Here is a 13,311-nt window from a genome sequence, read left to right as displayed (position 1 = left end):
AATGTCCTTGAACATTATGAACAAGCAATGAGTCACATATGATAGCTTTAAATATTATATAAATGGTTAGTTGAGCAAATGGTCTTTTTTTTTTCTCTAGACACGTCATGATTTTTAAAATACTATTAACTTAAACAATTTCCAAGATTTATGTACTATGGTTTTAATTAAATGTTTGTCATATGCACCGACAATAGTGATCAAGAAAAATCCAAAAATATTATACAATATGATATTGATCTAGATGATGAATAAGAAAGTTTATGTGATATAGGCTTTGAAATAACTTTTCTGTCTTCCACTCCATGAGCAATCAATGTGAATTTTGAATATTGAAGAAATAATCAATGTGATGAGTTGGCTAATGCAATGTGCATTATGAAACATAATTATAACTTTTCTCCATCAATTTGTATACTTTAATCATATTTTTCGTACTTCCATACATATTTTTGTATAATTGATATGTTTATAGGAGAAGTTGTGTTACATTATTGCTTTATAGATTGCCAAATGGGATGACAATATAGACATTAAAATTTTTAGTGAAATAAATTATTATTAAATTGGTTTTAAAAAAAATGTGGTTCCTCAATTTGATAAAATTTGGAATCAACAAGTGATAAGTCTTTTATATATATATATATATATATATATATATATATATATATATATATATATATATATATATATATATGATATGTGACGAAATTTGAAAGACTTAAAATTTAGTACTGTAAATAATATTTAAAAAATACAATTAATAATGGTTAAAATTTACATATTTTAAAACTTTTCTATGAAAAGAAAAAAAAAATGATTGGAATGTTGAATGAAACATACAAAAATACTTTATTAATTTTAAATTATATTTTTTTATATTTTTTGCATATTTCATGATCACTAACTTACTTTTTATGGATGGTAAAGTGTAATTATAACCTCCTTTTTAGGGTTGGCAAAGTGCCATTATCTTTTTCTTTAATCCATACTCATTATGGTATTGTCATTGTTTTATTCTTTACTGCACTTTTGTCCACCATTTGTGAAGAACCTGCTGAAAGTTAATGCTTACCTAACAAAGTTGGGAAATAATTTCAAATTTTGAATCTCACATGGCTGAAAGTGTTGAAAGATACAAAGTATAAAAAGGGTTTGATGATTGATCACAATGTTGAACAAAGATGAAAGTGCTAATGTCCTCAATTATTGTTGTCTTCCCATTTTCATGACCAATCCCCTGGTTCTGCTCTTCTCCCTGCCCCCCTTTGGAAGTAGCAACATTTCTGCATTTCTTGCTTCTTTTAACGCAGCAAATATGAGGGGCCATTTCCTTAGCCCCACAAAGATACAAGCCCCACTGTAGGGATCTCCAACACAACCAAACGAATATGAAATAGGACAACTGATTGAAAGCCCTTGTCTCAAGATGCTGCTCATTAAATGGCTCCTGCTCTTGTATTTTTACCTTCATCGAAATTTGAAGGCCGCTCGTAACAGTACAAAAGTATGTTTTTTTCAATAGAGAAAGCATCACCAATAAGATGACGTCAAGTACGTATTTTTAAGTCCTATCATTTGTATCTTTTGTACATTTTTTCAACTGTGTAAGTCTTAGAATTTGTATTCAACGATTCAGATCTTGTTTTCAATAGGTACCATTAAGGTGCCTTGTCGTTTCCCAATTTCAAAATGCTCAAAATTGAATTTGGGTCATCCATAGAACTTAAGCTCAAACCTTACTAAAGACAAATTGCAAGTGCCCTGCTAAATGTATGGTTACCTGAGAAAACTACAAGAAGAAATACAGTGGAAATGGGGCAATGGTGGACCAAGTTAAGCTCACAAGCTGTTGTAGGCAACTCACGGAGTTAAATGTTCACTTGTTTTTTTGCTCTTGGGGTAGCTGAAAGATTCAAATATTACTTTGAATTTTGGGAGCAACTTACAAATTTGCATCTTCATGTCTGACTTTTAAGGCAACAACTAAAGTGACCAGATAAGTCAAATGGGCAGGTGGGTTTCCAAATACAGCACTGTAATGGCTTAATTGTGGGGCCAAAAAGGATGGTTTTAACTTTAAACTTAGCTTGGCCATGGTCATCAGGCATTTGAAATTTGTACTATGCCCAAATGGTAGTTGTGGTGATTCACAAACCTCCTTCAATGGCATTCACTCTAATTACTCAAAATTTTCAGCCTTGGAGGGGAGTTTGGTGTCAGTTTTTGGATTGGGCAAAACCAGAAGTCACATATTTGTTTTTTGGGGATTTTGAGGCATCACTTCACCTGTTGAAACCTGAAGAAAAAGCAGATTATCTTCCAGTTGCTGTTAATTTCTATCCAAAGTACTAAAAAAATTTGAAACTTTGAAGCAAAATGCTTGGTAAGTAACCTGCAAAATGATGTTGATATAGTAACTAACTAGACCTGCCAGAGAAGTTAATTAGAAAACAAAAGGCTGAAGCATGGCCTGAAATGACTATATATTATTTATGTGAACGGTCTAAGGGGGGGAAAAGAGTGGTGAGGATTCAATTACATTTATGACAGACACCAAAAGAGAAAATTCAGCAGTCCCTATACTGCAAGAGTCTTGTGATTCTTTTAAATGTCACTTGGGGAGCTTGGCAGGGTCTTTTACTTCAATTTCACTTGATAGAATATAGATCTTTTGAGAAAAATGTTTGAATCTTCACAGAACAGTTTCATACAAAAAGACCCATGAGAAATATTTGAGTTTCCTACATAGATCAGATAATATGTAAGCCCAACTGCAACACAACTGGAATGACTTAACCATCCAAACTTGTTTTGAGTGTGATGTCAAGCTCAGAAAAAGCAAATGTCAAGCTCAGGATGGGTTGAGTATGGAACTTGACTTCCAATCAAGCGCAAACCTTAACTAACTCTGAGATGGAATTTACTTGAAACTTGAGCTGGGTTTGAGAATCCAAGGTCATATATCCAAAACCCATAATACCCCATCAGTATATTGGTACCTTTTATTAAACTACCAATTTTTCTATAACTCTAACCTTGTAGGATACTATGATATGGATTCACTTTTTAACACTCTTTCTCACATGCAGCCTCATACCCGCTTGTGAAAAGATAGACAAACCCGTGCACAAACAAATATCCAATGAGACTTGAACATATAATCTCCTGTCAATCACAATTTTGATATCACATGAAATTACCAATTTTCCTAAAAAAAAAAATCCAAAACCTATAAGATCAAGTTGTTAAAAAAATTAGTAATTTACACACGTTTTACATGTATACTAGCAAACTGGGATGAATCCAACAACATAATCTCAAACCCATCCCACTAGCTTACCCTTTTTTCTAGCATATTTTTTGGGTATCCCAAGCAGGGACAAAAAAAAAATGTGGTTTCTCTTCATGGATTCTCTTTGGAAATGGTGATAAAACATCTTAACAAGTCAGATAGTCAACAAAACACAAGTGCAGGGTAGTAGATAAATATCTTTCTAGGCTGTGAATCTGTGATTGTTGCCTCACGTTGTTATGCTTTTGGACATATTAGCTTTTTCTTAGTATTCTGCCTCTAGCAACATGCACACATACGACAAGAATCAAATGGGTCATTGATCACATCCAAAATCATTCAACAATCTTATTTTTTTCTAACTTTTATTTATTTGTTTTGGACCTTTTGGTTCCCTCCTCTGATCTCATCATACTATCCCACAAATAAACAAAGAGCAAGGAATGGAACTATTTGTTTTGGAAAATAGAAGTGGGAACACCCTTCATCATAAAGTCAATCCACCAGCTGTTCGCTTCTTCCTCCTTGGATCTGAATCTTTCTAAGCTCACATGCAGGTGAGTGAGTTTTCATGGGTTTTCATCAATGCCCATTTGGGGTCTTTCATTTTCTGTTGTTTTTTTTGACTTATCTTCTGGGTTTTGGACTGAAGCTCAACAGAGAGGATTGAGTTGATCAATGTTGAAAGAACAACCCAAGAGCTCAGGTATTCTTGTAGGAAATCTCATGAAAATATGACATGTTTCATCTCTTTTCAACTTCTTGTTAAATTCTTCTTGTCTTTTCAACTATGCTTCCATTTTCAGGCCAACAAAGAGAAACTCTCTGTCTCCCTCTCTCAAAGTAGCTGCAAGGATCTATTTGGATGAGAAATTGGGGTAAGAAGTGGATATGAGCATATACAATACCTCATGTTTTGAAGATTTCAAAAGGAGAATGATCATTTTTGTTTTTTTGCACTTATTTTTAATATTTTGGCAGTAATGGATTCTTTATTCTGCTTGTGTTTTTCAATGAACCAGAGCCGAACAAGTATTATATTTCTCTGTTACAGACAATCTTTGACGAATTCCTTTAGAAAATCCAAGACCATGTATGTATTTTATGCGAATTTTACTGGGATTGGTGGATTTGATTCTTTATTGTATTTGTAAATACCAGCATCTGACCCTGTCAATGAATTTTCTGTGGCAGAATATGCCTCAAGACAGTCGAAGATCAGTTGGCTACAGATCATTTGTCACATGTGATGATCCGAAAGGTGTTGTTGAATGTGGGACAATCAGAAAATCCAAGAATGATTCAAAAAAATTGAAGCATAAGATTGAAAGTCGAGGAACGCCCAAGAAATCGATTACATCTTTGATTTGCAAGGAAGAGAGAAGGGAGATGGAATCTAAAGGGATCACAGAAGGATTAAATAATCCATCTACGTTTCAACTCTTGGAGGTGTCTAGAGGAGCTCGGAAGCTGAACAAAATGATTGATTCATGGTCTCAGGGGCCAAGCATTGATGAGCAGTCCAACGATATTGCTAAAGATTTGTTGAAAGGAGCTCTTGACTTGCAGGAGTCTCTAATCATGCTCGGCAAGTTACAGGAGGCGTCACGGTATATGGCTCAGTTGAAGAAAAAGCAGAAGGAGAAGTCAGAAAGAGGAAGAAATGAAGAATTGGGGTCTGAAAGAATGAACTCCAATCGATTTGGAGACTGCAATTACCATATGGGATTTCAAAAGCCAAGGCTTTCTGTTGATGGGTCTTCAAGGAATTCTACTGAGGAACTTAAGAGAGTGATTAGAGACAGCTTCGCCAGGCAGAATCTCACGCAGAGCATAGCTGCTCAAGAAAAGTCTTGTTTTAACCGAAGAAAATTAGACTCAGCTTTGGAATTCCCATCAGCAAGCTCGAGCCAATCTTCATTGGTTCACTCTGATGACACTCCTTTTGCTGACTCGCTTTCACCAGTGGATTCCTCGAAGAAGACAAAAGGGCCGAATTTGATTGCCAAGCTTATGGGTCTAGAAGAATTCCCCTCAAAACAATTCCAGACCATTTCCCAAAAGCATTCGGAGGGTGGGAAGACACCAAATCAGAAGAGACCTCTCTTTGATATCGATATGCCAAAGGTGAGGAAGTCTCAGTCTGCTGTCCAGAAGGTGGATTTGGAGCGGAGGACGCTGAAGGAAATACTTGAGACCATGCAATTTAAAGGACTTCTGAAATGCAATTCTGCTAAAGGCCTTGAGCCTAAGGCCCTGCATTCCAGGACTTCCCATTCCAAAGAAAGGTTGATTGATGATATGCCACCTATTGTACTTATAAAACCTCTTCCTTTTCCATGTCTAGAATCAAAGCAGCTCCTTGCACCAAATTGCATTCGGGAAGCAGCTTTAGACACTAAGAAGATTCTCAGAAAACTGAAGCAAAAGGAAGAGGTTCCACTGAAGACAATTCACTGTGAAGAAGGGATTTTGAATTCCACTGAGATGTCTAGGAAACTGGAAGCTGAAAAGAAGCCGGTCAAAAGGATAAGAGAGGAAGGTGATAGGTACTGTAAAGAGTTAGTTCGGAAATCAGAAGAAAAAGAAGCCAAGACTAAGGAGAAAGCTTCAAACAAGATGAAAGCTGGTGTTTCTGTGAATCAACAAGCGCAGAAAAAGGAGATGATTGACAAGAAAGCTGACAACATCCAAAAGGCGACACCCACAAACAGGAGGAGGAAAACTACAGAGGAGAGCGTGAAATCCAACAATGTGTCAAAATCTCAAGATCAAGCAGAGGTAACTTCTAAAATGCTCAGAAAGCCTGAAATTGGAACAAACATCTCAAAGAATCAGACTTCCCGACGACATAGTAAAGCCACAAATGCCATCACAAAAGACACATCACAATCCATATTGCATGACTCAGCCAGTCAAAAGATTCAGACAAAGAAGGAAAAGCCAGTCAGGGAGAGACGGGCAGCTAATTTAGTTGTGAGTTTTTCTTAAATTCCCTTCGTGATACAGTCCTTATGTATTTTGTTTTTGTACTCTGGAACTTGTTATGGAGTTCATTGAAAGGATTATAGGAGTATGGGAATCAAAATGCAGAAACTAGACTTCTTCATGAGAGTTAACCTCTGAAAGAAGGAAAAGTTTTGGTAGCTGAAAATTAATGCAGCTGATCTTATATGCAGGAGGAGGATTTAGGATGCCAAGCTGATGGCAAGAGGATTGATCTGACATGTGAAAACAACTCTGTTGTGGAAAGAATCGACACTACGCTTGCAGATGAATTCCCTTTGAAGGAGGAAACAGACACCTCTGGACTTCAAATTGAAGGTAACACACTTTCTTAGAAATCAATTACTTGGTCATGCAGTGAGTGGAATTCGGTATTCCGCTCTGGTAACTTGATGATGAAGCACGATTTAGTCTGTATATAAAAGCATTGATACATTGATGTTGGGTACTGTTACCAGTCATTGCATGGTGGTATTCTACCTTATAACTTGAAAAAAATAATTGCTTTCTACCACTTATAATATCTCTTTTACTTTCATCTTGACAATGTGGATGTTTACATGACTCTCTTTGATTGTAGAATACCGCAGCAACGATCCATGTTCACTGCAGGAAGTTACAATGCTGAGCCCCCAACATGAAAAGAGTGTCAAACCTGCCGAAGAAGTTTCTGATCATATTGTTCCCAGTAGAATGAAGAGGAAAAGCTCTAAAGCCATTACCAATCTGAAAGCTTTGCTCTCAAGCAATTCATCATTCCTCAGTCGTGCTGATGAGATATTTGATCTCAATGTGACTCAACCAACTCCTTTGCAAACAACAGACATCAATGATTTTGGAGTAGCTAATCCGCGACTCTCTTTAGACTGTGCACATGAACTCATGGAACTCAAAAGCCTTCAAGATTCTCAAACAGCACATCCTCTGTCGCAAACCAGCTTGGGGAATTCAATAGCCTGCATCTCTCTGGACCAGTTGGTGGATGAAGTCTGTGATGGGGTTGAGCATCTCAGAAGCTATAGTAAGCTTGCTGGTGAGAATCTTCCTACAGATAGCATCTACGCAATGCTGCATTGTGATCTAAAGTTCAAGGGACCGATAACTGGAATATGGAATTTGGGGTGGAGGAATGGCTTTTCTACAGATGAAGTTGAGCAAGTTGTGGTTGATATACAGAAGTTAGTTTTAAACAGGTTGATCGAGGATATACTTATAGATTTTGCGCTTTAGAAGTTTCCTTCATGCTCATTCAGACATGAAGGTTCTACTAGATGTCAGTACTACTGTTGTCTGTAAAAAACGATTACTTCGATTAATACAAGAAGGGAGGATTGAAATTGCTGGCTTGGGCCACAGTGCTGTTCTTGCCGTATCAGTATCAGGATCAAGTTCTACACCATTTCAATGAATGCTGGTTGTTCACAATTTGACCTCAAAGATGGAGAACTCTAATTGATGTAAGTAAGATATATCCAGGTAACCTTAGATAAAGTGGAAGAACTGCATAGATTATTTCTACAGGTTATGGCCTAATAGGGATTCTGTAAGTGTAGACAACAATGACAACTTGTATAGTGAACATCACCTTGTCATATTCTTTTCACTGCATGATCTGAAATACAGTAGAAGGCTTACAGAACCATCCTTTAGGATCTATAATTACAATATCTGAAAGTCTTACCATTTATAGAAAACGATTTCTAAAAGCATTATCATCATACAAAAAAGGAATGAGAATGACAACCCATGTGGTTGTCTCATGTCTGTCTCTTCCAATGTAAACATCAAGAAGGGGAAGAAGAGGGTGCCTTGAAGACGAGGAAATTGAGGGTCTCCATTGCAAAATAAATGAAGGTCCCTTGCGAATGAGTGAAGAAACAACCAAAGTTTGAACCCACCACACATTGCCACCCACACCCAAATAACCCATCAAATTCCTGTAATTTCAAAACCCAACAATCAAACCCAGTCACCCACAATACTACATATGGATTCAACAAGACTGATTGGTAGATGGTAGTAGTGTCACCTTCTTGATGTGGGCCGCTATGGAGACGCAGTCAGAAACATCATAGATGTCGAGGGCTTGAGAAGCAGAAGCCATGGCTTGCTTCTGCATCTTCACTGGCATGTCTGATTCCTTTATCACTGCTTTTCCTTCCAACATCTTCTCTTTTCTTCCCTCTAAGAATCTGAAAATCAAATGTTGAAGACCCTTCAACAAGTCTTCTCTTACTTTTATTGTTTTATACTGCCTCCCCCACAATCTCCCTGGTCATTTTCCACCTTTTTTTCTAGAACAATTTATTTTGAAGCCTTAAATAATAAATATAATAGCTTTCTAAGATGAGAATTATCTATATGTTTAAAATTGTATCAAATTTATAATTTTTTTTGTAATATAAAAAATTTCTTCAATTTAAAAAAATCCTTAATAGGCATTTTTATCAAAATTGAGTTTTTTTTTTACTGAAAAAAATTAAATGTTAGATTTAGAAGTCAGGGATTATTTCATCCTAGTATAGATTTTTTTTTTTTAATGTTTTTTTAGTTGAAAAAAATAGAGAGTATGATTATTTTATTTTTTTAATTAAATGATTTTATATAATCATAAATTTTTAGGATGAGAATTATCAATTATATTTAAAAATGGTATCAAATTTTTATTTATTTTTGTAATATAAAAAATGGGCGTCAACTAGCGCCGCGTCCGTGGCAGCTTTACAAGGGTCGCGGCTGAACCGTCATAGACGGCTGGGCGTCCATTTGTTGACTTGACTTTTATGATTTTTTTTTTGTTGTTGATTTTGACCGTCGACACGTGTTGAATGATTAAGCTTGACCAGTTGGGATTGAGTGTTTCCGACGTCATGTTACATGGACCATATTTATTGGGCCACACATGGGTTATGGGCTGGGATCCACCTCAGAAATGGTGTCCAACCCAGAGCAAGGATTGAAGTTTGATCAAAGTAACCTACCCTCGTAAATCTAAAATTCAGTAATACAGTGCTTGTTGTATATACTTTTTGTTTTTTTTTATAAAAAAAAAAAAATGGTAGTATTTTTTATATAAAATATAGTAGTATGGACTTATCTTTTGTCCTTAAAAAATATTTTTAAAATTTGAGATAATAAAAAAATTAATACCTTAATATTTTTTTAAAAATAATTATCCCTTAAGGTAAGTCTCATAAAATTTATGAATTAAAATCATTTTTTTCTTTTTAAAAATAAATGTAAAACATATATCCAAAGGACACCTTACTATTTGGTTTAGATATGTATTAAATTTCAATATTTATTGATCTATTATATACAAAAAGTGCAAATTCCATTTTTATTAACTAAATGAAACACACTTAGAGTTTAAAGCAGTCTCAAATATACTTCAAAAAAAAAATCAAATTAGTTACGAGTTATATTATCGATTTATCACTTTGAATTTTAGCTTAAACTTGTAGATTTTTCAAAACTTTCATAAAGACTGGACCAATCGACCATCCAAGTTGATTGGTAGAGATGGTTTACCATGCCAAAGTTAGTAGTCATAAGTTAAGCTAGGGAGCTTTGACCGATTGAGACACCAATCAATTGATACTCCAATTTGTCAAGGTTTTCCTTTTTCATGGCTACATATTGCTTCTTGTACCACTAATGGCTAGCTAATCGGTCAATTGCTAGGTCAATAGTGGAGCTCTAAAATATGCTTAACGATAATTTTGTGGTTGAAACTTGTATATAAGTACTTTACATCTCATTCATTGTTAAGGGAACACCATGAATTTGTTCATCAATCCTAATAGCTATTATTATATTGATTTTTAATTGTTTTAAATCAAAATTCGTATATCCTTTTATACACCCTTCAATTCTAGCTTGTCATTGTAATTAGTTTAAGCAAAAAAATGTACTAGTATCTTGTTGTATAAAGAGCGAGACATCTCTTGAAAACAAATTGTGAAAGGTCCCTTAAAACTGAGAATCCAAGCGTAAAAGAGTAAGATTTTGTTCAAAGCCTTAGAGATTAGTGGAACCCTCGTGTTGGTTTAGAGTTTGAGGAGAGTGGGTGTATGTTGGAACTAATGTAACTGTTTCCATTTCTCTTTCTTACTCTCTTTTACTTTACATTATTTTTGTTATTACTTAATTTGTCACTTGCATTATTAATTGTTAAAATCAACTAACACCTAATTCACCCTCCCTTGAGGTGTATACCTAAGTAGATTAATGTGAAATAAGACTAATTTAATTAAGAAAATCATCCAAAAAGGGAGAGCTATGAATCTAGTGATTAAAAACTTATCAAAAATGGTTAATTAAAACCACAATACAAGTAAATAATAGTGCATATAAGTAAAGAGTGGAAAAAAAAGGAATAAAAACTCCTTTTATAGTGGTTTGTCAACCAACCTACGTCCATTCTCTTCAATCTACTAACTCGAGTGAGGATTCATTGGCTCAAATGGACACTACTCTCCATTCAAGTTTTCCCTTGACTTGAAGTCTATTTCAATAAAGAAAGAATAGGTAGAAAGAGTTTTAATTTTCTTAATCCTAGTACAAGCATAGCTCACAATACACAAGAAAACTAGGATGAAATTCAAAGGTGCACTAAAAGAATTTGCAAGTTTGGATTCAATACGCTTAAATGAAGAGCTTTGAAAGAGATAAAATAGGTGTTTTTCAATTCAATCCAAGTATTCTTTTATTAATAAATGCGATTGAGCTCTTTAATTCATAGAAAACATTCTTGAGTACTTGAAACAACATAAAAATGCATTGACTAATTGAGCTTTGATTCAATCGATTAACTAATTGTTGGTGCATTTAATGTTCTATAAGTGATCATTGGTGTTTTTAAAGTTTAATCAAACAAACACTAGTTATTAGAAGAGAGAAAAATTTTTGAGCAAGCTTAACTAGTCCTCATTCAGTATAACCCAACTGATTGAGTTGGTTTCTTGACTAGTTCGACCAATTCAGAGTACCTTTAGCCAATTGCATCAAAAAATGACAAAATTGCTTTCAATTTTAGTTCTAAAAGTACAACATTTATCCATTATAAAAGAATTAGCCCCAAAGTTTTGAGATAAAATTATCGTTAGCCAGTTGTATTCATTCTTAAAAGTTAAAACATTTATAAGTAAAAAGAATTAGACCTAAAGTTTTGAGATAAAATGTTTATCCACTTTAATAATAAAAAGTCATTTTTAAGCTTACATTAGGATGAAAGAAAAAAATGCCTTAAAAGTGTATGAAAATATTTAGACCTAAGTGTATTAATGGGACACATCTTGTAATGTTTTCTAGACACCTTAAGTCTTAAAGTGATCTATTTTTTCATGTTATTTGAAACTCTCACAAGAGTACTTGAGGTTTTTTTTTTTTTTGGAAATTATCATCGAAACCTAAAAACTTCATTTAATTTAAACCTGTTAAGTGTCATAAAAATATAATTAAGAGAATCATTAGGTTAACAATCTCCATTTTTTATGATGATAAAACTACACTATTTAGGGAAGAGAAAAATAACAACTCCTCCTCAAACTAAGCATAAAGGAAATCAAGTGGTATAACTAGGTAATCAACATCATCTATCAAAATATCAATAAGAATCAAAGGCATGAACATCTATAAATAAATCATAATATCCATAAAAGAGTAACTAACATATCGAAGATGCCAAAATAGTTAGGATAATAAGATGATCAATATGTCCAAAATGAGTAATGAAAACATATCCAAAAGACATAGATAAAGCAAAACCAACATAAATGTAAGTTTGTAAGATGCACCAACATGTCCAAAATGAAATCATAAGTAAGATGCATCAACAAAATGAAACTTATGCATCATCATGTCTAAAAAGAAATCTCTCATAGCTCTTAGATACACCCATATAAGTATGTCTCCTCCTTTGACAACATTAAAAAAAGGGGGAAAAACCAATAAGACTCGAGTATGGGAAAAAGGCGGTGGAAACACTAAGTAGAAATATATTATTATCTCCTCATATTGTGTAGTAGTTGTGGCACAATATTGTTCAAATTTGGTAGCAAGGCTCTCATACTAAGCAGTGAAACCAATCTAATACTAATCCATATAATCATCAATCAAATAAAGTACACATGCCTCCTCTATAATAATGAAGCAATAAAAAAGGAAATAAAAAAACAATGATGACTACTTGAAGTGATAAAGACTCTACCAAGAAAGAATGGGAAAATGAGGTAGCCTACATAAGCTTCATGATTTTGGAGGACCATGAAGATGAGGTAAATTCTTTTGCTAGTGGCAATGATCCTTAAGAAGCATTTGAAAAATTATACCTTGATCCTGAAAAGTTTGGTTTAAAGAATATTTTACTCAAGAAAAAAAAACATATTCTCTTGAAAATAAACATAATAAACCTAAAGAAAATTTTAAAATTGTTAAGAAGATAAAATTTTGTTGAAAAATGAAAATGAGATTTTGGAAAAGAAAAATGAATAGTTGACATCATTTTCAGAAAATTTTTTAAATGGTTAAAAGACTTTTAACATTACTCTTGCAAGTCAAAAATGTATTTTTGACATAAGGGGTTAAGCCATAAACCTTTTAAAATTAAAAAAATATTTCAAAAATTATTTTATAAAAAAAGTTACATCGAGTACTTCTTCTTTAACCATTTGCAACTTTTGTAATAAAGGAAGTCGCGTTAGTAACACTTGTCTCTTAAAAAGTCAAACTATATTGCCTCTAAACCAACATCTACTTAGGTTTTAAAAGAGGGATAAATAAACCCTAAGAATCCAAAAAGGCATGAGTATTTAAAATAACTTAAATTCTTTTGTACATTTCAAAGTAGAACAAATGATTCTTAAATAGTGGATGTTCAAAACACTTAATAAATGTACCAAAACTTAACACATTAGCTAAGAGGTAACGAGGTTTTGTCACGATTGGAAATAATATAAAAGGAAAAATCATAGACCAAGGAGATGTTATTAATTACCCTTCTTTCTCTC

The 13,311-nt window shown here is 33.8% G+C and overlaps 2 protein-coding genes across 3 annotated transcripts; one reads left to right on the top strand and one right to left on the bottom strand.

The window, feature by feature from the left end:
• The first annotated feature begins 3,621 nt into the window (after positions 1-3,621).
• LOC117924940 (centromere-associated protein E-like) lies at positions 3,622-7,676 on the top strand. 2 transcript variants are annotated; one of them, XM_034843689.1, is made up of 7 exons: positions 3,623-3,852; positions 3,948-4,001; positions 4,102-4,173; positions 4,318-4,388; positions 4,490-6,271; positions 6,475-6,619; positions 6,882-7,676. In XM_034843689.1, exons 5-7 carry the CDS (start codon positions 4,493-4,495, stop codon positions 7,529-7,531), a joined length of 2,574 nt encoding a protein of 857 aa, XP_034699580.1. In that variant the 5' UTR covers positions 3,623-3,852; positions 3,948-4,001; positions 4,102-4,173; positions 4,318-4,388; positions 4,490-4,492; the 3' UTR covers positions 7,532-7,676. The 2 variants fall into 2 exon arrangements, with proteins under 2 accessions (XP_034699581.1, XP_034699580.1); XM_034843690.1 differs by lacking the exon at positions 4,318-4,388 and having other exon boundaries at positions 3,622-3,852.
• A 197-nt stretch (positions 7,677-7,873) lies between these two features.
• LOC117924942 (dynein light chain 1, cytoplasmic-like) lies at positions 7,874-8,514 on the bottom strand. The gene is made up of 2 exons (XM_034843692.1): positions 8,331-8,514; positions 7,874-8,238 (listed from the first exon to the last, which is right to left on the bottom strand). The coding sequence occupies exons 1-2, from the start codon at positions 8,466-8,468 to the stop codon at positions 8,086-8,088; spliced, it is 291 nt and encodes a 96-aa protein (XP_034699583.1). The 5' UTR covers positions 8,469-8,514; the 3' UTR covers positions 7,874-8,085.
• Between the last annotated feature and the right edge of the window lie 4,797 nt (positions 8,515-13,311).

This window comes from Vitis riparia, chromosome 11 (genome assembly GCF_004353265.1).
Source record: "Vitis riparia cultivar Riparia Gloire de Montpellier isolate 1030 chromosome 11, EGFV_Vit.rip_1.0, whole genome shotgun sequence".
Taxonomy (NCBI): domain Eukaryota; kingdom Viridiplantae; phylum Streptophyta; class Magnoliopsida; order Vitales; family Vitaceae; genus Vitis; species Vitis riparia.
The sequence above is the reverse complement of the archived record's forward strand: the minus strand, read 5'-3'. Positions and strand labels throughout refer to the sequence as shown.

What these genes read in the sequence shown, in the direction of transcription:
- LOC117924940 (XM_034843690.1), top strand. Translation starts at nt 4,493, where the DNA reads ATGCCTCAAGACAGTCGAAGATCAGTTGGCTACAGATCATTTGTCACA. An exon ending in GACGGGCAGCTAATTTAGTT is followed by an intron (nt 6,272 to 6,474) that starts GTGAGTTTTTCT and finishes TCTTATATGCAG; the next exon opens with GAGGAGGATTTAGGATGCCA. An exon ending in CTCTGGACTTCAAATTGAAG is followed by an intron (nt 6,620 to 6,881) that starts GTAACACACTTT and finishes CTTTGATTGTAG; the next exon opens with AATACCGCAGCAACGATCCA.
- LOC117924942 (XM_034843692.1), bottom strand. Translation starts at nt 8,468, where the DNA reads ATGTTGGAAGGAAAAGCAGTGATAAAGGAATCAGACATGCCAGTGAAG. An exon ending in TAGCGGCCCACATCAAGAAG is followed by an intron (nt 8,239 to 8,330) that starts GTGACACTACTA and finishes TTGAAATTACAG; the next exon opens with GAATTTGATGGGTTATTTGG.